The sequence below is a fragment of the Schistocerca piceifrons genome, chromosome 8, assembly GCF_021461385.2.
Source record: "Schistocerca piceifrons isolate TAMUIC-IGC-003096 chromosome 8, iqSchPice1.1, whole genome shotgun sequence".
NCBI lineage: Eukaryota > Metazoa > Arthropoda > Insecta > Orthoptera > Acrididae > Schistocerca > Schistocerca piceifrons.
In genome coordinates this window covers 434,725,573-434,751,140 of record NC_060145.1, presented here as the reverse complement: position 1 = coordinate 434,751,140, position 25,568 = coordinate 434,725,573, and the positions used below count along the sequence as shown (strand labels likewise).

The 25,568-nt window shown below is 44.7% G+C and overlaps 1 protein-coding gene across 1 annotated transcript in view; it reads right to left on the bottom strand.

Annotated features, from left to right (window-relative positions):
* The window catches only part of LOC124711404 (vesicular glutamate transporter 2), a 230,549-nt gene that overhangs the window by 18,025 nt on the left and 186,956 nt on the right, over positions 1-25,568 (bottom strand). The window contains exons 6-8 of the mRNA XM_047241463.1: positions 20,121-20,251; positions 9,659-9,782; positions 7,566-7,699 (exon numbers count right to left, since the gene is read on the bottom strand). Of these exons, the coding sequence (XP_047097419.1) occupies positions 7,566-7,699; positions 9,659-9,782; positions 20,121-20,251 (389 nt within the window). The remainder of the gene's footprint in view (positions 1-7,565; positions 7,700-9,658; positions 9,783-20,120; positions 20,252-25,568) is intronic.

Here is a 25,568-nt window from a genome sequence, read left to right as displayed (position 1 = left end):
AACGAATGATTTGGCCACCTAGATCGTCAATAATGTATCCCATAGAACATTTATGGGACATAATCGAGAGTCAGTTCGTGCACAAAGTCCTCCAACGGCAGCAATTTCCCAATTATAGAGGGCTATAGAGGCAGCAAGGCTCAATATTTCTGCAGGGGATGTGTTGAATCCATGCACGTCACGTTGCTGCACTACTCCGGGCAAAAGGGAGTTCCGACACGATACTGAGAGATATCCGATGACTTTTGTCACGTCTGTGTAGTGAGAATAAAAACGTCTCGATTTTTTAATACATGTCTTTATTTATAATATAGTTTTAGCTACTGCCATCATGAGATGTGTAATTAAGCTTAAAGATATATTTATTCCTTCAAACTTAATGTTGATGTCATGTTAACTGCATGTTTTCAGCCTTCACGATGTCCTTGGAGCAGGGCTGAATCGTCCGAAGAGAGGGGGGAGGGGTCAGCACGGGCGAACGTTGTCCTGTTGGTCATTGCACTGCGAACGGTCGATTTTGAGAGCGAAATATGTATCAACGGCCAAGGAGAAGGGATGGTTTCTTTGACGTTCTTTATGCCACCTCCTGGGAGCTTTTCAAAAAATGGCGCCTAGAACCGCTCGGCCACTCTGGCCGGCAGGCAGCTTTTCGTGTCGATTGTGAGCGGCGGTACTTCTGAAACGTTTCCCCTCGGCTGCACATAAGGAAAACGCTTCATTTCAACTCTGGATGTCGCGATTCTGATCTCTAACGCAGAGGCGTCAAGAAAGGGTGAAATGTGCGTAAGAGAGTGTGTGATGACCTTCCCATTGAGTTACACGTCCACTCCGGCGATGGGCCGAATTTTGCAGAAATTTGGTGCGAATGTGACATCAATAATCCACCATACATGTCACACGAACTTCTGAGCTGTTGCTTTTTTCTCGCGTGTGAAGACACCTTGCTGTTTGAAGCGCCGCCGAGCCGAGTGTGATGTCAGAGTGCATCATGCATTTTCACTATCACAGAGAAAGGTTATAGGCATATTTGACCCATATTTCAAACTTATGTTCCTCTGCGGGTCCGGGGGTTAGAAGAATAGGCCCAAGGTATTCATGCCTGTCGTACGAGGCGCCAAAAAGGAGTCTCACGTTTCGACCTTTACGTGATACTCCCCTCTAGGGTTTGACCTCCATTTTTCCAAATTTTCGCGAAGAGCGAGCCCATTGGGGAAGGGCGCCTTACATGGTGCATCATGTCCGTCATGCACTGACACCTTGAGTATTCCTTGCAGTTCTGCTCATTCTCCATCTCTTGGGCGAGGACACCTTCCTGGGTGCGTTTCCCTCCATCCACAATGCAGTGTCGTCTTCTGCGCCAACGATGACCATGGACTTCTTTGCACCTCAAATCCTTCACGATAGCCAGTGCGGTGTGGTGGGGCCGCCATGTATCCAGTCAGTTGTAGCCCCCTGACTACACAGGGATCGCTCTGCTGATGCCTGCACCATTAACTCACCACGGATGCCGAGGAGTAGTTGCCCGTGACCCTAGGACGACTCCCGGCAATGGCCATCCTCCCAGGTGACCTTTGCTGTGGCTGCGTGGCGCCTGTGGGGAGGTTCCCTGGTCGGAGAGGGTGGCATCAGAGTGGATGATATGCCATGAAGCGTACTATGTCATCTGAGGCGTAAACTGCCTCTTAGAGGGTTCATGCCTTCCCAGCCTCTCGGTCACGTCATCCTCCAGTGGAATTGTGGTGGTTTCTTCCACCGCCTTACTGAGCTACGGCAACTGTTATGCTATATGCCTGCTTTCTTCAGTGCCCTCCTGTAAACCTGGTTCCCGGCAATACGGACCCCTGCCCTAAGAAGCTATAGGGGATATTTACAAGGACTGTAACGACTATAACAAAGTGTCAGGTGGAGTTTGCATTTATGCCCTGAACTCAGTATTTAGTGAAACTGTGCCCCTTCAAACCCCTCTTGAAGCTGTGGCTGTCGGCATAAGGATGATGCAGGAAACAACTTTCTACAACGTATATCTTCCTCCAGATGGCGCAGTATTCCTGAACGTATTGGCTGCACTGATTCATCAACTCCTTAAATCTTTCCTACTTTTGCGAGATTGTAACACCCATAACCCCTTGTGGGGAGGGACCGTGTGTACTGCCCGAGGTAGAGACATCGAAAATTTACTGTCGCAACTCGAGCTCTGTCTCTTAAATACTGGGGACTCCATATATTTCAGTGTGGCTCATAGAACTGGCTCGGCCATTGATTTATCAATTTGCATCCCAGGACTTCTCCCATCTGTCCACTGGAGAGTCCACGATGACTTCTGTGGTATTGAGCAGTTTTCCATTTTCCTATCACTCCCTTGGTGCTATTCCCCCAGATGTCTACCCAGATGGGCTTTAAACAAGGCGGACTGGGAAGCTTTCACCTCTCCTGTCACCGTTGAAACTCTCCCACATGGTACCATCGATGTCGTGGTTGAGTGTGTCACTAGAACGATCGTTTCTGCCGCGGAAAATGTGATTCCATGTTTTTTAGGATGCCCCCCAGCGAAATACAGTACCTTAGTGGACGCTGGAAATTGCTGAGGCAATTAACAGCTTAAAAAAGACGGTAACAGGAGTGTTGGGAGAGGTACATCTCAACCATTGGGTGCCATACGTCACCTTCCCAAGTCTCGACGAATATCAGTCCCCAACAGGTGTCCCTGGCGTTAACGAAAATGGTGTGTTATATACCGACGCAAACACGATTGCCAAGCACTTTGTTGAGCACTATGCTCAAGCCTCTGCGCCGGAGAATCACCCCCCGCCTTTCTCACTCTCAAACGGCGGGTGGAAGGGAAGGTCCTCAGTTATGGCCCCTGTGGAAAACAGTGCATTGGTAGTCGCAGGAAGTCGCTACCTCATCAAATTACGTAGTCAGTGTGTTGGGAATGATACGTCTCCACTATTGTGACCAAGCTCAGTCTTCTTTATGGGTATTAGACCCCTGCAGGCATATCTGGAATTTCCACACGTGACGCTGTATATACCGACTCACACGCAATCACAGAACGTTTTTCTGAGCAGTATGCTCGAACCTCTGCGTCTTGAGTTGTTACCACCCCACCTTTCGCACACTAAAATAGTGGCTGGAATGACAGCACCTACCTTTTACTACACGCCACCCTGAGCCATATAGTGAGAGGGAATTTCTCAGTGTCCTTACACATTGTCCCGACACAAACCCTAGGCCAGACCGCATCCATCACCAAATGATTAAACATCATTCAGTGGATTACCAGCACCGCATCCTTTCCATGCTCAACCGCATCTGGCGCGATGGAGAGTTCCCGTCGCAATGGCGTGAAAGTGTCCTCGTTCCAGTGTTAAAATCTGATAAGACTTCGCTAGATGTGGATAGCCAGTGCAGGCCATCTGCTATATTGTTTCAACACCTTCTACCGCTTTTCCCTTTTACTCAGTGTTTTCACTTTTGGCTTGATGCTTTCATTTTCTACTTCGATATGGTTACACATTTAGTTTCACGCATTTTGTTTCTTCCCCGGATATCAGGTAATAGGAGTCTTTTGGGGTATGGTTTTCATCAGAGAGCTGCCTGCGAGACTGTGGGAAAAATGACTGCTAAACCTGTAGTTTAGCCCCTTTAATGTACAAACCAAACGATCAACCGTCAACCATCTTCAAAATGTAATGTTGTTGATAAATCGTTCTTTAACAGCCTGTGTTCCCTGTTATACAGAAGAAGCTGAATCTGTTCCGAGTGGCCATCCTGATACCCAGATCGATAAACAGAAAAGAACAGTAAACTAATCAAAGCTAAGGCAGGCTATTTCTCCATTCACGTACCATTTCCATATTATTAACAAGTTACTAACGGATCTGTCTCCTCTCATAATATTCTGAATTTCAGAAGGGAAACCGTATTTGAGTGGATTAAAATTTTCCAAAGAAATTTGAGTCCAAAACCGCGTACGAAAATCAGGATAATTTGTGAAATGTTTCCAAGGAGACATATTAGCACAGAAGTGACTCACTCATCTTTGTCTAGATTGTCTTCGGTCGTGCGTAAAATCAGGATTTATGAAGAGTTCATATGACATGACTGTTGAAGGATAGATTGATGGTTATTACACAGATCAGAACATACTCGTGTTCTTGAAGGATTTATTTTGTCATCTTGTCTCTTTGTGGCATCTTCATATATCTCACCAAAATGATTAGTTATCTATCAGTGTTAATGCTTACGGTTCTATTAATTTCATCTTCTTGAAACAACAAAATTATCATTAATATTGAATGATATAAATTCCTTTTAGCATTGTTAACAATTTTTACATCACTTTTGTTTTCAGATGAATATTTAATTCATTGCACAACAGAATATATTCCGAACTCGTGTGTAATGCTATGCAGGAAATTACGATATTATCATCATTACGTAGAGTTGACATTTGTAGAATTTATGATCAGCTGACTCCACCTGTAAGATGTGATGAATAGAAGCAATGTATTTGTTTTCCTAGGTCGCTATTCTGATGCCGCAGAACAAAATGATTTTACATACGCATTCGGCATGTTATAACATTAAAAAAATTACATATACCACGTAATCGAAGTGTGGCTGAGAATCACTTAGATAAGGTGCGGGAGCCGTTATTTTGAACGACACGATCTCAACGGGAATGACGTCACGCACCTGCTACCGTGTCTGGTAGGCAACCCACACGGCAGTAAAGTGCGGCGATTGCACAGCTTGAAGGGGTCTCCTCCACACCAGCTTGACTGATATCTGTATAGTGTGTAGATCGGCCATGCCTTTCATATTCATCTAGCCCGTCACTTCTTTCTTTTGAGCTATTATTTAAGTCCAGGAGCAAGTTGTTGTAGGCTTTTCATTGATATGAACAAACTTAAAGCTACAAATGAAATGTTTTTAGCAACAATAAAAACATTTCAAAATCAAGAAAAGGAAGAGAGTACGAATGCAACTGCCTGTCCTTTATGAAATATCATTGTCTCATTACATGTACAAAATGAAAAATTCTTTTATCTTAGCAGTGTGTGGAATTTGTTCCTTGATAATTTCCACCAGTATAGCAAAGTGCTGCAAATTGTGAGATCAAGTCTCCTCAGTTTGACGACAGATTTGAATCTCGAAATGAATAATAAAATAATACAGTACACAGCCTGTAAGAACCCCCTGTGGGTCTGGGGGTTAGAACAGACCCGAGGTATTCCAACCTGTCGTAAGAGGCAACTAAAAGGAGACTAATACGTTTCGGCCTTTATTTGATGGTCCCCTGTCGGGTTTGACCTCCATTCTCCTAAATTTTCCGGAAGAGCGAGCCAATTGGGGAAGGGCGCCTTACATGGTGCATCATGTCCATCATGCGCTGAGCCATCTCGCATCCTTCGTCGACGTGGATCTGCACTTCCGCTCATTCTCCATCTCTTGGGCGAGGTAACCCTCCTTGGTGCGTTTTCCTCATTTAACTGTGAAATATCCTTTTCTGCGCTGACGGCGATAACGGACTTGTTTCCTTGTTTGCACCTGATATCCAGCACGGTAGCCACTCCGTTGTGGTAGGGCTGCAATGTACCCTGTTCGTTGCAGCCCCCTGACTACACAGGAATCGCTCTGCTGATGCCAACGCCGTTAACTCCCCACGTATGCCAATGAGTAGATGATCATCACCCTGTGGCATCGGGATTCCTGGCAATGGCCATCCTGCCAGGTTGCCGTCGCAGTGGCTGAGTGGCGCCCGTGGAGAGGTCCCCTGGTCGGAGTGGGTGGCATCAGGGCAGATGAAACGCAATGAAGCATACTACATCTCTTGCTGGTGGTCAAACATCAACAGTATCTAAGCATTCAAGTGTTGGATTTAATGAACAGAAATATGACCTCAAATCGTTCCCCTCCCTGGCCATACCATGGGAGGAACGACAGGCTAAGGATGGCAGCGAATCTTATTCGCCCCCGTATCTTGTAAATAAGAGAGCTGACGGAGAATCGTTTATGTCGATGAAGCCTCAGTCTTTTGTCGAGAATTTAGACAAATTTGGGGAGGTGGAGGAATTGTCGAAATGCGATCAGGTTCGGCCTTAATGAAAACAGCATCCTCTGCCCAGTCACGGGCATTACTCGCCTGTGACAAGCTGGCGGATGTTCCTGTTACCATCACGCCCCATAAGAGCTTAAATATGGTCCAGGGTATTATATTCTTCAAGGACCTTTTGCAGTATGACGACGAGCAGCGCGCCAGTTTATAGCAGCGAGGTGTTCACTTCCTCTGGCACATCCATCGGGGTCTGAAGAATAATCAGGTTGCAGCCGGTGCTTTCATCTTGGCCTTCGAGGGTGACACTTTACCTGAGAAGGTCAAGATGATGATCTAGCTCTGTGTTGTCAAGCCATATACCCCTGCCCCAGTGTGGTGCTTAAGTGCTGGCAGTTCGGGCATATGTCTTCCTGCTGTACGTCCAGTGCCACCTGCCGAGATTGTGGACATTCATCACATAAAAATACTCTTTATGCCCCGCCTCTCTGTAAACTGCAGAGAGCACGATTCCCCTTACCTGCCAGGCTGCAGAATTTTACAGAAATAAAGGAAAATCATGGAATACAAGACCCTGGACCGACTGACCTACACTGAGGCTAAGAGGAAATTTGCAAGGCTCCATCCCGTGGACATGACATCATCCTATGGTACCGCTACAACTAGTGTTCCAGCCCCATCCGTTCCGCCATTGACGGCTGGGCCCCAGGGTGCAAGACTACAAGCGCCCCCTTAATGATGGTGGACACTTCGATCCCTGTTGCTCCTTCACCAATCATCAGAGACATCCATCTCAATATGATATTCCATACGCTCATATTTTGTTCATTAGGCGGCAGCGCGGAACTGTGTGGATCACCTTCCGAATGTCGAGCAACAGGGCGCCAGCCTGGACGTGATTTTTCTTTGCTTTCTGGGTCTTATGGGCCAACGGAACGAGCTGCCTATCACGTGGTCATTCTGTTCGGAATCTCTGTTGATTCCTACAGAGGACATTTTCGATCAGCGGATATATCACGCAGGTATAGAACGTGTTTCACAATTCTACGACTGACTGACGTCTGAGATATAGCCCTATGGTTTTGTGCTTGTGTTCGACGGACCTGTTTTTCCTGTGACTGAGCATATGTGATTATTCCATTTCATGTCACTGGAGATTGCTGAGCTCACGCTGTTTATACGAAATGACATTAAAAATGTGCCTTATTGATATTTTAGACAGAATATAATGCGCCTTCGTTTTCCTTTTGTGAGGCGTACAGTCTTACTTCATTGAAAATTTAAAGCACCTTATCAAGACCTGCTTTTACATTTGAGCAGCTTTTCATTATCTGCAAAACGTTCGAGCTTACTGTTAATATTGTCCGCTGGCTCCTTAATGTAAAAGATGAGGAACAAGGGTCCCAGCAAAGTTCCCTGGGGCACGCCTGAAGTCGCATCTAGCCCTGTCGAGGACTCCACATCCGAGACTATGCGCTGAGCTGAGAGCGGAGCGTCACCTACGTACCATGGTGGTGGAGAGGATCTGGCGGCGCATCAGCCAGTCGGCGAGGTGTCCCGAGAACTGCAGGATGATGGCCATGACCAGGTACGGCAGCGCCGACATGAAGCCCGCCTCCTTCAGGTTGAAGTGCATCGCGTCTGCAGCAGACAAACGGAACCACTGGCTGAGAGTGTTTCGCTGCAGACTGCAGTGCACTGGTCACGTCAACTACTGTTGTAAAAATTTTTATTGATAAAGCTGTCAATATTTTTTATTAATTGTAAAGCGATAACTAAAGACTTACTAACGTAGGTGTCAGGCCCATGTAGAGACGTTCTTGAACTTCGTGCTCCTTACACATTTAGTGAAATTTAATTTCTACCGTTTGTATGATAGGATCGCACTTTTAGCCTGGTCAGGCAGTGTTAATAATATTTTCTGTGATCAGTGGTGCACAGATTCAACGCATTTACAAAATTTACGAATGGCATGCTAGTGTAAGAGAACATTACCTCTAATAAGACGCAACATCCTTGTACACTTACATAAAAATCAATATGGCTTGGATGGTCACTTGACCAACACTGCCTGTCGATAAATAAATAGACAGTACAGCAGGTTTTCCTAGTTTCTGATGCCTTTCTTTAAATACACTGAGGCTGTGCAGCACTGTTTACAGAAAATATTTTGGACACTGCCTACTCAGGCTAAAAGTGCAATTCGAAAAGTATCAACGAAGAAATTAGAGCTCACCAAGTGCTTAGAGACGATTCAGTGTAAGGTTTTTTAACACGACTGTCAATCAGCGACTGTTGTATAATACAAAATTTTGAAAAACACAGCCCTAAGTCGCGAACACAGTTTTGTGTTGACTGTAGCAGAGGACACATGGCAGCCCCTAGTGGCTTGCACCTATGTTGCATTATACTTTATTTTTGACTATCTGACGCTGTCAGGTATGACCTCAGCTTTCGTATTTTTTGGTACTTTATGCTGTAACATTTAGTTTCAATTTTGTCCGAAGAAGGTGTCCGTTGTGACACCGAAACCTAGGTCACAAATTAATTGTGTTCGCCACTGACGGCTGTGTTTTTAAAATTTTGGATTCAGTTTAATATATATTTACTAACTGTTATGCAAAAGTCATCTAATATACATTTATACAACAGACAGACAGGAGATGATGTACGGTGCTACCACCTTAAGTAAATAAACATCAGTACTCTATTGAACTGTACCAAATTTTAGCAACTGCTTGTTACAACATAGTTTGTTTAAAATTATCTCTCGCGCTCTCAGAAATCACAAATTTGAAATCATCTCTCCATAATTTGTTTCTCATTTCTGGATGCTGAATTTACAAAGAGGTAGTGTTAAAAGCGTTGATCTTTAAATAATGTAGGCAACACCAACTTTTTTATTAACTTATCACTATATGAGCGAAATCTTACATATAATGCAAACACAAGCCTATCAAATGAAAACTTTATTCCTTTCTCGAAGACGTAATTTTATTCTGCTTGCCAGTCTTCCAGTCTACGTTACTCCTGGAAAAGCAGTAGAGGTAAGTACACATTTTCCCGACAGTTCGTAGATTACCTATTTGTGATTCTCTGCCTTATAGTCTCATCAACAGGAATTTAGCAATTTTTCTTACAACAAATATTAGTTTAGTCAACTAAAAATTGAAGGATACGACGGAAGAAAGTGATAACCCAGATAAGCACATTTTGCGTTACTGCGTGTTGTATGTTTAGCTACATTCAAAAACAAGAATATAAATGGAATAAGACCAGGCAGCTTGTGTAGCAGACGATATTTTCTAACAGTGCCCGTGGAACCATTTGTTAGCAACACGTGGTGCAATCAAAAACACGACAGATAGCTTGACCGGACTAATCCTTACTAAACTAATGTTTAGCACTATCTTCCACCAGTCCTTTCACTTATCTTATACTCCGTAGCCCGAGCACACCAATTTTATCTGCAGTTTGTTTGTATACTAGGCACAACAGATACAGCCCCGTATTATCGTGTCATTTGAAATTCCACTCTTCCGGGGCGCCGTCAGATCGAGCAGTGATCCTTCTCCTATGTACCAACATTGTTACACATACCTTTCATGAACGTGGGCAGTTGCGTCAGCAGTGTGTAGAAACCCCAGTTCTCGCAGAAATGCGCCATCACGATCGACCACACAGGCATCGACGTCAGGAATTTCCCCCAAGGGTGCACGACTTTCTGTAAAAAGAAAAAAAAAAGCATTAGACAACATTTTACAGTACTGTCCAGAGTGGCTCAGCCAACCGACCAGTCCTTCAAAAAACATTAGCTGTTTCTGAAACAGGACACGGAAGTGAATACGGTGACTTTTTAATTTTATGTTAAGCAACCTAGCAGTTTTATGCCTCATTTCACTAGTAGAACACTGTTCACATTTGTTACAGACACCAAAACTGAATTTTTCCACCGAATTTTCTTCCACACTGATCTAAATCGTGAATCCGACTGGAAGATTAAGAAATTAGTTTCTTGTGGCGGTATTCTAGGATAAATATGAAAAAGGCGTTCAGAAAGAATGACTGTAGTGAACTAGATATTAAGTTTTAGTCTGAAGGGAATCACGGAGATACTCAATCATCACGAGGTGAGCAGAATATAGAAATCCGTCCTGTCTTCGGATCTACGTCAAATAAAATAGGCAATCCTGGATAGAGGAGCTGCTCAACCTATTTTACGACTGTAGTAGAGGGAAGTATGAATTAAAGAAGTTTGTCGATTGAGATCAGTTGTGAACGACTGGTCTTAATCATGATAATGAAATTACTTTCTTTAACATAACGAAGATTCCAAGATTTGTATATAAAAAAAAAAACTTGACTGATCCGGGACATAGCACAACCAACGCCAAACGTAGAAAATTGCTCGCTAATCTCGTTCTCGAACAACCCCCCACTATAAACTGACCTGCTCTTGAAAAACATATGCATGTGTCCACCTCTTTGGAATAAAACCTCGATATCATTTCTCATTAAAACACATATGCATAATGATGAGTATGTGTATTGTCATTAACAATAATTCTGACGCAGTATTTAATGTTTACAAGCATTTTTTCTTATTTATAATGATTTTTACAATGTCACCTGTCTTTGTAGATATAGGTGCATATCATTTACAGTAGTCAAGACCTGATTTCTGTGCTCCAGTATTTGATGACTTTCTGGAACGCAGATCACGGCCAGGGAGAGAGAGTTGGTGGGGAGGAGGGGGGGGGGGCAGACAGACAGGGAGAAAAAGACAGACACAGAGACAAAGAGAGAGAGATTTTCTATTTACAAGCAAGTGCCGAGACTTGGGTGGTACCAGCAGTATAGTAACTCGCGTATATAAAAGGAAGGAAGGAAAATTAGAGTTTAACGTCCCGCTTGAGAGCGAGACCATTTAGACAGAGCACAAACTCGGATTACGAAAGGATAGAGAAGGATATCGTCCGTGTCCTTTTGAAAGGAACCATCTCACCCACACGACTCTGCTCTACCACCTTCTAAGCCAAGGACGTATTTCGTAATAAATTTCCGATGTTAACTATTACATAACGCGAACTAAATAGATGCGAAACTACCACTCAAGAAAATTAAAGAGATGCTGCTTTCAGAAAAAGACAGCCTCGATCTCCTTTTAGTGGAATTTACAACGCGTTTTCAGTTACATTGGTCGATCTATACACACAATTTTCAGAACACTCTATACATCATAGAGCCATATGGAAAATATCGCGATTTTGACAAATCTGCTGCGGTCGGACGCAATACAATTATGTCTGATAATACGTTTATCTTATCCCACGTGTCTATTTTCAGGTATTACGTCATCAAAGAAGCCGTTGATATCAAAAAGTGCAACAACAGCTTTAACTGGAACAGCGGTTATATCCTCAGCGGTGCATGGAAACTGGCGCTCCATGCAGGAAGGCTACAGAGTAAAAACAAAGTCATGCACAATTTGACGCAGTCAGCCTCGCTGCTAGAATTTATGAAGGTCAGACGTAATCACTGGTAGTATTACGGAGGTACAGTGACTTCGTGACGTTCTCGTGAGGCATTTCAGCCAGCTACATGCGAACACCATATCAGTACGGCAGTTAAATCGTGAGATGACGACAGAGGAGACCATTCACAATATACAAACAAACAAGTTGGGCGCGACAGGAAAACTGAGAAAATTTTTTCCCCAAATTGAGGTTTTATTAATGTAACTATTATAACGTCAGAGATGGTAGATCGCAATGGTGACTAGTCGCTGCGGAAAGATAAGTGTCTCCAGTTAATAGACCGAGCGCCAGCGACGTGAATTCGAACTTCCCGTGCAGTGCCTTATCGCTGTGAAAGTATAACGGGTCCCTGACGTCATTCGTTCCTGCACTGGCTCGCACCTTCCAAGTTTTTGCTGCTTTTCGCCAGAGACAGGAAACTCGCCAACACGGCTTCTCAGCTCTGTTTTCTTCCACTTCTGCACTTGCCCACAGCACTGCGGACCTGACAAGTGGGCGTGGCGTGATTGCCTCACAGCCATCTATGCTACAGCTGGTCGCACAGCTGTATCAGCCACACTATTCTGATGTGGAAACCTCTTATTCCGTTGTTCCCAAAGCACCTACTTCAGGAGCAATATCCCTCCCCCAATGCTGGGGCAATGGTCCCCTCCCCACAGTCAGAGAAGCAATAGCCTCCTCCAGTTCCTCTCACATGGAAGGGGTCCCTTGGGACTCTCACTTCCTGGGTCACCCTACCAGTTCTGCATCTGAGTATGAGATGGACGCCTCACCCACAATGGAAACGGATACAAACACTCAACCAGTGGCAGTAGGTGATGCTGACTGCACAAAGAGTCATCCTCCAGCGGAACTGCGGCAATTTTGTATCCCACCTGATTGAATTGTGACGACTCTTAAGTGCTATGCCTGCTTTTTGTGTTGTTCAGGAAACATGGTTTCCCACAGTGACTTGGTGACTATTGGGGGTACTACATAAACCGTCATGACTGTGACAGACTGTCAGGTGGAGTTTGCGTTTATGTTCTTATCTCTGTCTGTAGCGAACCTGTGCCCCTTCAAATACCTTTAGATGCTGTGGCTGTCAGGGTGACGACAACGTGGAAGTTATCAGCTCTAGCATGTACCTTCCTGAAGGTGGTGACGTGTCGCACCATGTCTTGGCTGCACTAATCTCCCCCCACCTTATCTGCATTTGGGCGATTTGAACGTCCATAACACTTTGTGGGATGGAACCAAAGTTTCTGGGCATTTTATACTAACTCAACTCGACCTTTGCCTCCTAAATACCAGTGCCCCCACTCATTTCAGTGTGGCACATGGCACATACTCGGTCACTGACCTCTTGGTTTTAAGTCCTCGCCTTCTCCCATCTATCCACTGGAGAGCTCGTGACGTCTTGTGTAGTAGTGACCACTTTCCACTCTTCCTGTCCGTACCCCAGCGTCATTCAGCTGGTCGCTTGCCCAGATGAGCTCTTTACCAAGGCTGACTGAGATGCTTTCGCCTCCCTATCACTGTTACCACCATTGAATCTCCATTGCGTGACAACATCGATGAGGTGATCCAGACAATCACTACTATCATTGTTGCACAGCTGACTCTTCAATCCCTCGTTCCTTGGGTTGCCCCCGGAGTAGTTGATGCCTTGGTGGCCGTCGCAAATCGTTGCGGCGATTAGAGATTGTAGGATGGCCCTCCAATGTCATAAACGTCATCCATCCCTGGAGCATCTCACTGCCTTCAAACGGCTCTCCACACTGGTCCGTCAGCTCAAAAAATGACAGAAGCAGAAGTGTTGTGAACGATACATCACCATTATCAGATCACGAACGTCTCCTTCCCAGGTCTGGACCAACCTGAGACATCTCAACAGGTATCAGACGCCTGCATGCATACCTGTAATTTCCACACGTGGTGCTGTATCCACCAATCCTAGCGTAATCGCACAGCGTCTTACCAAGCATTATGCTTGCACCTCTGCATCTGTGAATTACTGCCCCACTTCTTGTCTCCTAAAACAGCGGGTGGTTTGACAACCACTATCGTTTGCTCCCCGACGCCCTGAGCCATATAATGCTCCCTTCTGTGAGCGAGAATTTCTTAGGGCCCTTGCTGACTGTCCTTGCACAACCCTTGGCCCAGACAGCATCGATTCCCAAATGATTAAACATCTGTCAGCAGACTACCAGCACCACCTCCTTGCCGTCTTCAACCGCCTCTGGAGCGATAGCGAATTCCAGTCGTAATGGTGGGAAAGTATCACCGTTCCAGTGCTAATGCCTGGTAAGAACCTGCTATACGTGGATAGCTATCGTCCTATCAGCCTCACCAACGTTCTGTGAAAGTTGCTCTAACGTATGATGAGCCAGTGGTTGTGTTAGCTCCTCAAGTCTCAGTGCCTTCTGGCTTCCTCCCAGGGCGGTTTTCCGCAAGGTCGCTCCACCGCTGACAACTTGGTCTGCCAGGAGTTTATCATCCGAATGGACTTTTCCTGGCATCAACACCTCATTGCCATCTTTTTTGACCTGACGAAAGCCTACCATATCACTTGATCAGACCATATTATCGCTACTACACACGAATGGAGTCTCTAGAGCCGGATTCTGAGTTCTTATACTGAACTTTTTGTCGCTTCCAGGGTTCGATTCGATGCTTCACATAGATCACCCCACATCCAAGAGAATGGGGTCCTGCAAAGCTGTGTCTTGAGCGCCCGACTGTTTTTAACTTCGTCAATGGTCTGCACTAGCAGTGGGGTCTCCATTTCTCCCCTCCTATATGCTGACGAATTTTGTATTTCCTTCTGCTCCTCTTATATTGGCGTGGCTGAACATCACCTGCAGGGAGCCATACGAGAGGCACAGTTGTGGGCCCTAACCTACAGCTATCAGTTTTCTGCAGCCAAGACTTGTTCATGCACGTCTGTCGTCATCTACATCTACATCTACGTGATTACTCTGCTATTCACAACAACGTGCCTGGCAGAGGGAATGCAGTGGAGACCTACTGCTTTTTGGGATTGGTCTTCGATGCTCGCTTAACTTGGCTTTAACATCTTCATCAGTTTAAGGAAAAGTGCTGGTGGCATCTTAATATTCGCTGCCTGAGCTACACTGACTGGGGTGCTGATCGCCCTACGCTGCTCCAACTATACAGAGCCGTTGCGCTGCTCTATGTTGACAATGGGAGCCCGGTGTATGGTTCCGCATCACCCTCAGCACTGTCGCTGCTGGACCCTATACACCACTGTAAACTTTGGCTTGGGACGGGAGATTTCTGAACCAGCAGAGTGAACAGCCTCCTCATAGAATCTGGCATTCCTCCATTATGGATTAGGCGACGGAACTGCTCGCGGATTGCACTGCCCACATTCATTGTTCGCCTTGCCATCCACATTACCACCTCATTTTCCCTAACTCGATGATTCATCTCCTGCAACAACAGTCCAGATTGGGGATTATAATTGCGGTCCTTTTTCGGTCTCTTCTTATTGCACTTGAAACTTTGCCTTCACCACCTTTCTTGCGAGTCCACTTCCAAACACCTACATGATCCATGCCTTGGCCACAACTTCGTCTTGATTCGTGTACACCGTTGGCTCGATGGTGATGCGGATCCATACACCAGGCTCCCATAGTCAACATAGGGCAGCGCAACGGCTCTGTATAGCTGGAGCAGCGTAGGGCAATCAGCACCCCAGTCAGTGTAGCTCAGCCAGCTTACGTTCATGATGGCCTGAAGAACGCTCCTTGCTGGATGGCTACAGTATTTTCACTGCAGAGTGTGTAGTCGTCTCTCCCACTCTCAAGCTCCTTCGTCATCTGTAGTGACTCCTTAAGCAGCCTACAAGCTCTCGACCAGTGCTTCTCTCGCCATTTTTTGGTTATGATTGTCCGGGAGTCTCTTTATGACCTCCGAAACAATCAATGTTCAGTACTCTTCATTTGAAGCCAGGACATGTTGGGATTCCGGGCAATGAAGTTGTTGACAGACTGGTTAAACAAGCTACTGGTAACCCACGTCTGGAGATCAGACTGCCAGAGTATGATCTCCGATCGGTCTTACGTGGCAAAGTTTTTGGGACATTAGATACTGAATGGCGCACCATCAGTTCACCAAATAAACTACGTGTTGTCAAGGAGACAACAAATGTGTGGCGCTCATCCATGTGAGCCATCACAGGGACTCTGTTGTCCTTTGCTGGCTCTGCATAGGCCATAGCTGGCAGACCCATAGTCACCTCCTCCATCGTGAGGACCCGCTTCAGTGTTGCTGTGGTTCCCTCTTGACAGTCGTCCACATCTTGTTGGACTTTCCAACTTTGTCCACTTGGCGGTAGACTCTTAACTTTCCTAGCATCCTGCCCCCCGTGTTGGGTGTTAATGCCTCAAAAACGTTTTATGTTTTATACATTAAGGAGATTTTTATCACACAATCTAAGGGCGGGCGTGTGGCCTTCTCTCCCAGGCCACGACCATAACTTCCATTTTAACTCTTCCTCACTTTTTCTTTGCTGTTTGTTTGCTTTGGTGTTCGTCTTTTCCCTATTTGTGTTCGTCTCGCCTTGTCTTTTAGGCTGGACACTTTTGTGTGTTGCAGTGTGGCTGGCTCATCCTTTTTACTCTTGTGGTAAGCCAGCCCAGGCCATTTGCTATATTATTTTAATACCTTTGACCGCTTTTCACTTTAGTGTAAGTTTTCCTCTTTTGGTTCCCTTCTTTCGTTTTGTCTTTCTCTGTGATTCCAATTCCCAAAAGTAGTCGGGGAAAGTATAATGGCGTAAAATTAACTTTGAATCACACAGAAAGACTTGAGACCTGAGACATGTTTCCATGAGGAAAAAAGGACTGATGACCCTGTAGTTTCGTCCCTTTACACCCCAAACCAAGCAACCAACCAACCAACCAGACAGTTCTACATGTTGTTGTTGTTGTGGTCTTCAGTCCTGAGACTGGTTTGATGCAGCTCTCCATGCTACTCTATCCTGTGCAAGCTTTTTCATCTCCCAGTACCTACTGCAACCTACATCCTTCTGAATCTGCTTAGTGTATTCTTCTCTTGGTCTCCCCCTACGATTTTTACCCTCCACGCTGCCCTCCAATACTAAATTGGTGATCCCTTGATGCCTCAGAACATGTCCTACCAACCGATCCCTTCTTCTGGTCAAGTTTTGCCACAAACTTCTCTTCTCCCCAATCCTATTCAATACTTCCCCATTAGTTATGTGATCCACCCATCTAATCTTCAGCATTCTTCTGTAGCACCACATTTCGAAAGCTTCTATTCTCTTCTTGTCCAAACTATTTATCGTCCATGTTTCACTTCCATACATGGCTACACTCCATACGAATACTTTCAGAAATGACTTCCTGACACTTAAATCAATACTGGATGTTAACAAATTTCTCTTCTTCAGAAACGCTTTCCTTGCCATTGCCAGCCTACATTTTATATCGTCTCTACTTCGACCATCATCAGTTATTTTGCTCCCCAAATAGCAAAACTCCTTTACTACTATAAGTGCCTCATTTCCTAATCTAATTCCCTCAGCATCACCCGACTTAATTAGACTACATTCCATTATCCTTGTTTTGCTTTTGTTGATGTTCATCTTATATCCTCCTTTCAAGACACTGTCCATTCCATTCAACTGCTCTTCCAAGTCCTTTGCTGTCTCTGACAGAATTACAATGTCATCGGCGAACCTCAAAGTTTTTATTTCTTCTCCATGAATTTTAATACCTACTCCGAATTTTTCTTTTGTTTCCTTTACTGCTTGCTCAATATACAGATTGAACAACATCGGGGAGAGGCTACAACCCTGTCTTACTCCCTTCCCAACCACTGCTTCCCTTTCATGTCCCTCGATTCTTATAACTGCCATCTGGTTTCTGTACAAATTGTAAATAGCCTTTCGCTCCCTGTATTTTACCCCTGCCACCTTTAGAATTTGAAAGAGAGTATTCCAGTCAACATTGTCAAAAGCTTTCTCTAAGTCTACAAATGCTAGAAACGTAGGTTTGCCTTTCCTTAATCTTTCTTCTAAGATAAGTCGTAAGGTTAGTATTGCCTCACGTGTTCCAACATTTCTACGGAATCCAAACTGATCTTCCCCGAGGTCCGTTTCTACCAGTTTTTCCATTCGTCTGTAAAGAATTCGCGTTAGTATTTTGCAGCTGTGACTTATTAAACTGATAGTTCGGTAATTTTCACATCTGTCAACACCTGCTTTCTTTGGGATTGGAATTATTATATTCTTCTTGAAGTCTGAGGATATTTCGCCTGTTTCATACATCTTGCTCACCAGATGGTAGAGTTTTGTCAGGACTGGCTCTCCCACGGCCGTCAGTAGTTCCAATGGAATATTGTCTACTCCGGGGGCCTTGTTTCGACTCAGGTCTTTCAGTGCTCTGTCAAACTCTTCACGCAGTATCATATCTCCCATTTCATCTTCATCTACATCCTCTTCCATTTCCATAATATTGTCCTCAAGTACATCGCCCTTGTATAGACCCTCTATATACTCCTTCCATCTTTCTGCTTTCCCTTCTTTGCTTAGAACTGGGTTTCCATCTGAGCTCTTGATATTCATACAAGTCGTTCTCTTATCTCCAAAGGTCTCTTTAATTTTCCTGTAGGCGGTATCCATCTTACCCCTAGTGAGATAGGCCTCTACATCCTTACATTTGTCCTCTAGCCATCCCTGCTTAGCCATTTTGCACTTCCTGTCGATCTCATTTTTGAGACGTTTGTATTCCTTTTTGCCTGTTTCACTTACTGCATTTTTATATTTTCTCCTTTCATCAATTAAATTCAATATTTCTTCTGTTACCCAAGGATTTCTACTAGCCCTTGTCTTTTTACCTACTTGATCCTCTGCTGCCTTCACTACTTCATCCCTCAAAGCTACCCATTCTTCTTCTACTGTATTTATTTCCCCCATTCCTGTCAATTGCTCCCTTATGCTCTCCCTGAATCTCTGTACAACCTCTGGTTCTTTTAGTTTATCCAGGTCCCATCTCCTTAAATTCCCACCTTTTTGCAGTTTCTTCAGTTTTAATCTACAGGTCATAACCAATAGATTGTGGTCAGAGTCCACATCTGCCCCTGGAAATGTCTTACAATTTAAAACCTGGTTCCTAAATCTCTGTCTTACCATTATATAATCTATCTGATGCCTTTTAGTATCTCCAGGGTTCTTCCATGTATACAACCTTCTTTCATGATTCTTAAACCAAGTGTTAGTTATGATTATGTTGTGCTCTGTGCAAAATTCTACCAGGCGGCTTCCTCTTTCATTTCTGTCCCCCAATCCATATTCACCTACTATGTTTCCTTCTCTCCCTTTTCCTACACTGGAATTCCAGTCACCCATGACTTTTAAATTTTCGTCTCCCTTCACAATCTGAATAATTTCTTTTATTTCATCATACATTTCTTCAATTTCTTCGTCATCTGCAGAGCTAGTTGGCATATAAACTTGTACTACTGTAGTAGGTGTGGGCTTCGTATCTATCTTGGCCACAATAATGCGTTCACTATGCTGTTTGTAGTAGCTTACCCGCATTCCTATTTTCCTATTCATTATTAAACCTACTCCTGCATTACCCCTATTTGATTTTGTGTTTATAACCCTGTAGTCACCTGACCAGAAGTCTTGTTCCTCCTGCCACCGAACTTCACTAATTCCCACTATATCTAACTTCAACCTATCCATTTCCCTTTTTAAATTTTCTAACCTACCTGCCCGATTAAGGGATCTGACATTCCACGCTCCGATCCGTAGAACGCCAGTTTTCTTTCTCCTGATAACGACATCCTCTTGAGTAGTCCCCGCCCGGAGATCCGAATGGGGGACTATTTTACCTCCGGAATATTTTACCCAAGAGGACGCCATCATCATGTAATCATACAGTAAAGCTGCATGCCCTCGGGAAAAATTACGGCTGTAGTTTCCCCTTGCTTTTAGCCGTTCGCAGTACCAGCACAGCAAGGCCGTTTTGGTTATTGTTACAAGGCCAGATCAGTCAATCATCCAGACTGTTGCCCTTGCAACTACTGAAAAGGCTGCTGCCCCTCTTCAGGAACCACACGTTTGTCTGGCCTCTCAACAGATACCCCTCCGTTGTGGTTGCACCTACGGTACGGCTATCTGTATCGCTGAGGCACGCAAGCCTCCCCACCAACGGCAAGGTCCATGGTTCATGGAGGGGGAGTTCTACATGCAGCTACTGAAAAGGCTGTTGCCCTCTTCAGGAACCACACAATTGCGTGACCTCTGAACAGATACCCCTCGGTAGTGGTTGCACTTATGGTACGGCTATCTGTATTGCTGTGGCATGCAAGCTTCTCCACTAACGGCAAGGTCTGTTGTCCAAGGGGAGGGGGGGGGGGGGGAGGGAAGGATGCTGATACTGACTGTCAATGTTTTGCAGTTCCTGTCGTGGTAAGGCTGAAAACGACCAGACTATGGCCTGGCTGCGAGCAGACACAGAGACAGCTAGTGTGGCCTGTTTACCGACCTTGTGGTCGCTGTCGGGGCCCAGCGAGTCCTGGATGTACTTGAGCTCCTCCGGCGAGATCCTGGGGTCCTTCTCCGGACCCTCGGCCACCACCAGCCACCAAGCCGTGCACCACACGAGGCCCACCACGCCTGCAGACAAAAATAAGTTTTGCTGTTCAGCACCCCACAACAGTTATCACCTTGTCTAGATCTTCGAAAGCAAAGAAATACTCTGAAAAAATTCACGTGCAATCAATAGCACCATGTCAAGTGTGCGATAATGCTAGTAATAAAAAGATAGTAGCTGTTTGCTATCAGATACGTACAGCTCCATAAAGTTCCACCTCGCTTATTGTAAACAGCTGTTTGTCGTATTAAATAATTCTATTCCTAAATATACATAACAGAGCTCTCACGAATGCTCAGTTGAAACTGTTGCGAACTTGAAATGTTGTTCATATGGCCTTAGCATATCTTTGGCCAAAGGGAAAGACGTCCCAGTTGGTTCCATATCGTGCGTTCTTGTCGGCGGCAGCCGACGAATATTGAGTTCTAAACTTCATAACGTACCGAAAAATAAGATCTGGGGACGAGATTATCGACATATAGCTCATGATAATAGTCTGTGCGCTTCTTGCATGATTTTTAGATCCAAATATATACGGGATTTGATCAGAGCGGAAGCTGTTTTGACTACTTTCCTGGCAAATCTTCCAGCATGCCACTTTCAAGTGTGCAAACAGACTTCAGTAGTTGCTTAATTAGAACTCGTTTCGATGAACTGAGTTTGGTTACGGACATAGGCAATGTAAGCAGCGGACCTCGCAATAGATACTGGTGTATTTTCTTGAGAACCTGACTGAGGCAATGAAAAGAAGTGGGGAACATTTCTGAATTCTTATCAACACGCCAAGGCAAGGATAATGAAAACAGCAGAGATACATACCTGGTAGCTCAGTGGATATACACTAGAGAAAAGCTGGAAAGGGAAAGTCATTCACTTACTCAGGAGGTATGCTTAATGCACATGGAAGCTGTATCGGAGAAAAAAGGAGAAGAGTATCAACTACAAAGTATGCATTTAGAAAAATACAAGAGTTACTGCCAATAAGAGCCATAGGAATTAGATTTGCCAAATATTTTATTTGGATTGTAGTTACATATGGCCCAGAAGGATGGACATTAAGGAAAAAGAGGAGAAATAATTGAAACTCTTTGAAATTTAGTAGTGAAGAAGAATGGAGCTAATGAAACTGGTTCAAAACAGTAAATGAAGCAAGAATACTTCTAAAGTATATTTGAAAGAGGAGACTGAAATGGGTGGAACGCATTCAAAGGATAAACTGACTGTGAAGAATTGTCATGAAGTGAGAAACAGAAAGGAAGCGCACATAGTAGAAGAGGGTAGATTCTAATCAGAACTAAAGGAAACAGCGAAGTATTAGACCCCGTAAAGAACAAAACTGAGCTGAAACCTACCCTTCCATACGTTTGTATGAAGTTCGCTCGTATTTAAATGTTGTCAGCTGACAACAAAGGTGCACAAATGCATCGCCATGTATTCATTCTTTACCAAATCGCAGAAGTAATTTTTTCATGCAGTAGTCGTTTGCTATGAGTAAGAGCAAAGCCTCGGCACCAGCTGCGAAGTGCGTGCACAAATTCGATTTTTGTGCGGAGAAGGATTTATAGTTGCTCAAATTCTTCAGGAGTTGTACCCAGTTTACGGCGGCCTACAGAACTGAGTGGAGCGAATGTTAGACGACGGATTCGAGGCTTCAATGACTCTGACGGCTAAGACCGGGTGTCACAAACTATGTGCAAGGCAAATACTGAAAATGGTTACCCGCAACAAAGAGGAAGGAAGGAAGATTAGCATTTACCGTCTCGTCGGCAACGTGCTCATCAGAGACGGAGCACAAGTTCTGACTGTTTGAAGAACGGAGACGGATCGGCCGTGCCCTTTCAAAGTAAGCATTCCAGCATTAGCCAGGAGCGATTTAGGGAAAGCACAGAAAGCTAAAACTCGATGGCCGGACGCGGATTTCAACCGTCCTCCTCCCGAATGGGAGTGCAATGACAACATAAAGAGGAGAGTTGTGAAGTGGATGAGTATTTTTGGACTACTATCGACACAGAGAACATGTTTTGTTTCGCCACATTGCTACGAGCGACAAAGCGTGGGCATACAACACCAACACATACACTGAGATGACGAAACGTAAGGAATAGCGATACGCACATATAAAGATGGCGATAGTGTCGCGTGCATAAGTTATAGAAAGGCAGTGCACAGATGGAGCTGTCATTTGTACTCACGTGATTCATGCGGAAAGGTTTCGGACGTGATTATGGGCGCACGGCGGAAATTAACACGCTTTCAACACGTTAATAGTACTTGGAGATGGGTGCATGGGACATTCCATTTCGGATATCGTTGGGGAATTCAATAGTCCGCGATCCACAGTGTCGAAGGGTGCCGATAACACCGTATTTCAGGCATTACCTCTCACCACGGACAACCCAGTGGCCGACAGCCTTGACTTAACCACCGAGAGCAGCGGCATTTGCGTAGTGTTGTCAGTGCTAACAGACAAGCAACACTGCGTGAAATAACCCCAGAAATCAGTGTGGAACGAACGACGGACGTATTCGTTAGGAGAGCGTGGCGAAATTCGGCGATAATGGGCTGTGAAGGAACACGACCAACGCTAGTGCCCTTGATAACAACACAACACCGCCTGCAGCGCCTCTCTTGGGCTCGTGACCATACCGGCTGGACCCTAGACGACTGGAACACCGTTACTTGGGCAAATGAGTCCCGATTTCAGTCGGTAAGAGCTGGCGGTAGGGCTCGAATGTGGCGCAGACCCAACGAAGCCATGGACCCAAGTTGTCAACAAGACACTGTACAAGCTGGTGGTGGGGGTTGCGTTTACATGGGATGGACTGTGTCCTCTAGTCCAGCTGAAACGATCATTGACTGGAAATGGCTATGCTCGGCTATTTAGAGATCATCTACAGCTATTCATGGACTTCGTGATTCCAAAAAGCGATAGCATTTTTATGGATTGAAATGCGTCATGTCACCGGGCCACAATTGTTCGCGATTGGTTTGAGGAACATTCTGTACATTTAGCGGCGATGATATGGCCACCCAGATCGCCCGAAGTGAATCTCATCAAAAGTTTATGGGACGTAATCGAGAGGTCGGTTAGTGCAAAAAATCTTGCACCGGCAACACTTTCGCAATTAGGAACGGCTACAGAAACAGCATAGCTCGATATTTCTGCAGTGGACTCTCACAGACTTGCTGATTCCGTGCCACGTTGAATTGCTGCACTACACCTGGAAAAAGGAGGTCCGACGTGATATTAGAAGGTATCCGAGGACTATTGCCACCTCGGTGTAGTCAAAACAACAGTGAATGCAGAGGAGCCAGTGAAAAACTTCAAGCAATGTCACTACTTGAGTCTAATAACGATGACAACCGTTTTCTGGACCATAAATGCGTTTCTTTGGTCGATTTCATGGAGGTGGTCAACAATCACAGCTGACGATTTCTGCTAAATGCTCACTAGACTAAGACGTCCCATCTAAAATTGCCACCTTTATCTACTGTGCCAAATAATTTCAAATGCTGCTTAACGGTCGCTCACGAATAAGGAAAGTATTTAACAATGAACACCTTCAGTGAACACTAATCTAATACAACACAGTATTTCAGTGGCTGGATGATATGTTGGTTAAAATTTCATCGCTATGCGAGCTTATTTACAGAATAAAGACGTTCTTAATGTTGAGAAAAATTGGGGTACTTGATGGATGGTGGACGTGTCTAACCCTCCTGGTGCAGATCGCAGTTCAGCATGCGCAGAGGACAAGTACGTGCAGCTCGTCACGATCTGTAGGACGTTGGGAACGGTCGAGTCATTGGCATGAGGGACGTGGGAGCGTCATGCCGACAGGGCGCTCAGGCAGCTGGCTGTAGAGCAACGGCTGCAGAATGAGCGGTGACAGGATGGACTCAGGACAACACTGTGGCAATAAAGCCAGCCTCGCGTCCTTACAGAAGGACCACAGTATGGAGAGGTGTTAGAACTGTTCTACTGTCTCTCACGAGTAGACAGACGACAAAGGCGATATTGGGGTAGAGGTTACAGGCAGAGTGATGTCACAAACCTCGGTAACAGGGTACTGGAAGCTGAGCAGGGGTCTCGATATGTGATGCGTCGTCTGCCGTTGACACCGCACCACAGTCAGCAGAGATTTGCACGGTGTGTAGCCACAGTCAACTGGGACACAGGGTGGTATTAAATGTATTCAGTGGTAAGTGAAGTTTCTGTTCACGATGATCATATCGACGGCAACGATTCCTTAGATTACCTGGTGAAAGGCCACAGGTAGCAGTGATTGGCGAACTCTTCTGGATTTATCATGTGGAGGGCTGTTGGATATGGCAACAGGCCTGATTTTTGGGGGCGGCGTAACACCTCATACTGACTTCGATGATCGACATCAGCTCAGAAAGGAATGAAAATTTAATAATTTAATATACGTTATGTGATGAACACCTACACAAAAATTGATAAATACTAGAAGGGCGCTTCATGGTGTAACATTTTCCACAGTCTTCCAAAACACACTGCCAGTTAGCTTGCATATTGTAGATGTCGACTCAGTACGTAACACCAGTGATTTACTCTTTCTACGGGGTCAATCGATAAACTATTCTTCCAACCAATTTCAATAACAAGTGACAAACAGTTATCTTTAAAGGTAATGATAAGGGAAAGAATTAATTCGCCACAACGCTTCACTTTAGATTTTGCATTTATTGTCACACGCTTCAGTGCAAACCACAGAACACGTAAGTGTAACAATGAGAGAATATTTGCACTCGTAATATTTGGTATGTAACTTAAGAATTACTTAATAAACAGTAGGAATCTATGATTACTCCTTTAAGCAAACATATATTTAAGACCATAAACAATAAGGATCAACGGTTAATGAAATCCCACAGAACTAGAGCAAGGATCACCTTTTCAGTCTCTGAATGAAGTCGGTAGGTGACATATAGGACAATCAGACGTACATTGTTGCATCATTAAAGACGATCAGTCATTAAGAACTATAACAACAGATTAAAAAAAAATCATCTAAAGCAATTAACATTAATAGCAGATAATTAAGTCACGTCTCAGCAAATGGATCAAAACCAAGTCTTTCAGTTCTATAAAAATGGTGGTTCGTCGAATACGCCGGACTACCGACACAGAAGGCTAAATTTTACCAAACAGCAATTTCTCCAAACCTAGAACTATCTAAATAGTGTACAATCCTTAGGTTATCCAGAACAACTCTAATTCGCCTTTCTTGGACATAACGGTAGAGTAGATAATTAACCTCTTACTTCATTCTCCTGGAACATTGAGCGGCAATGCACGCTCGCGTAATTCTTACC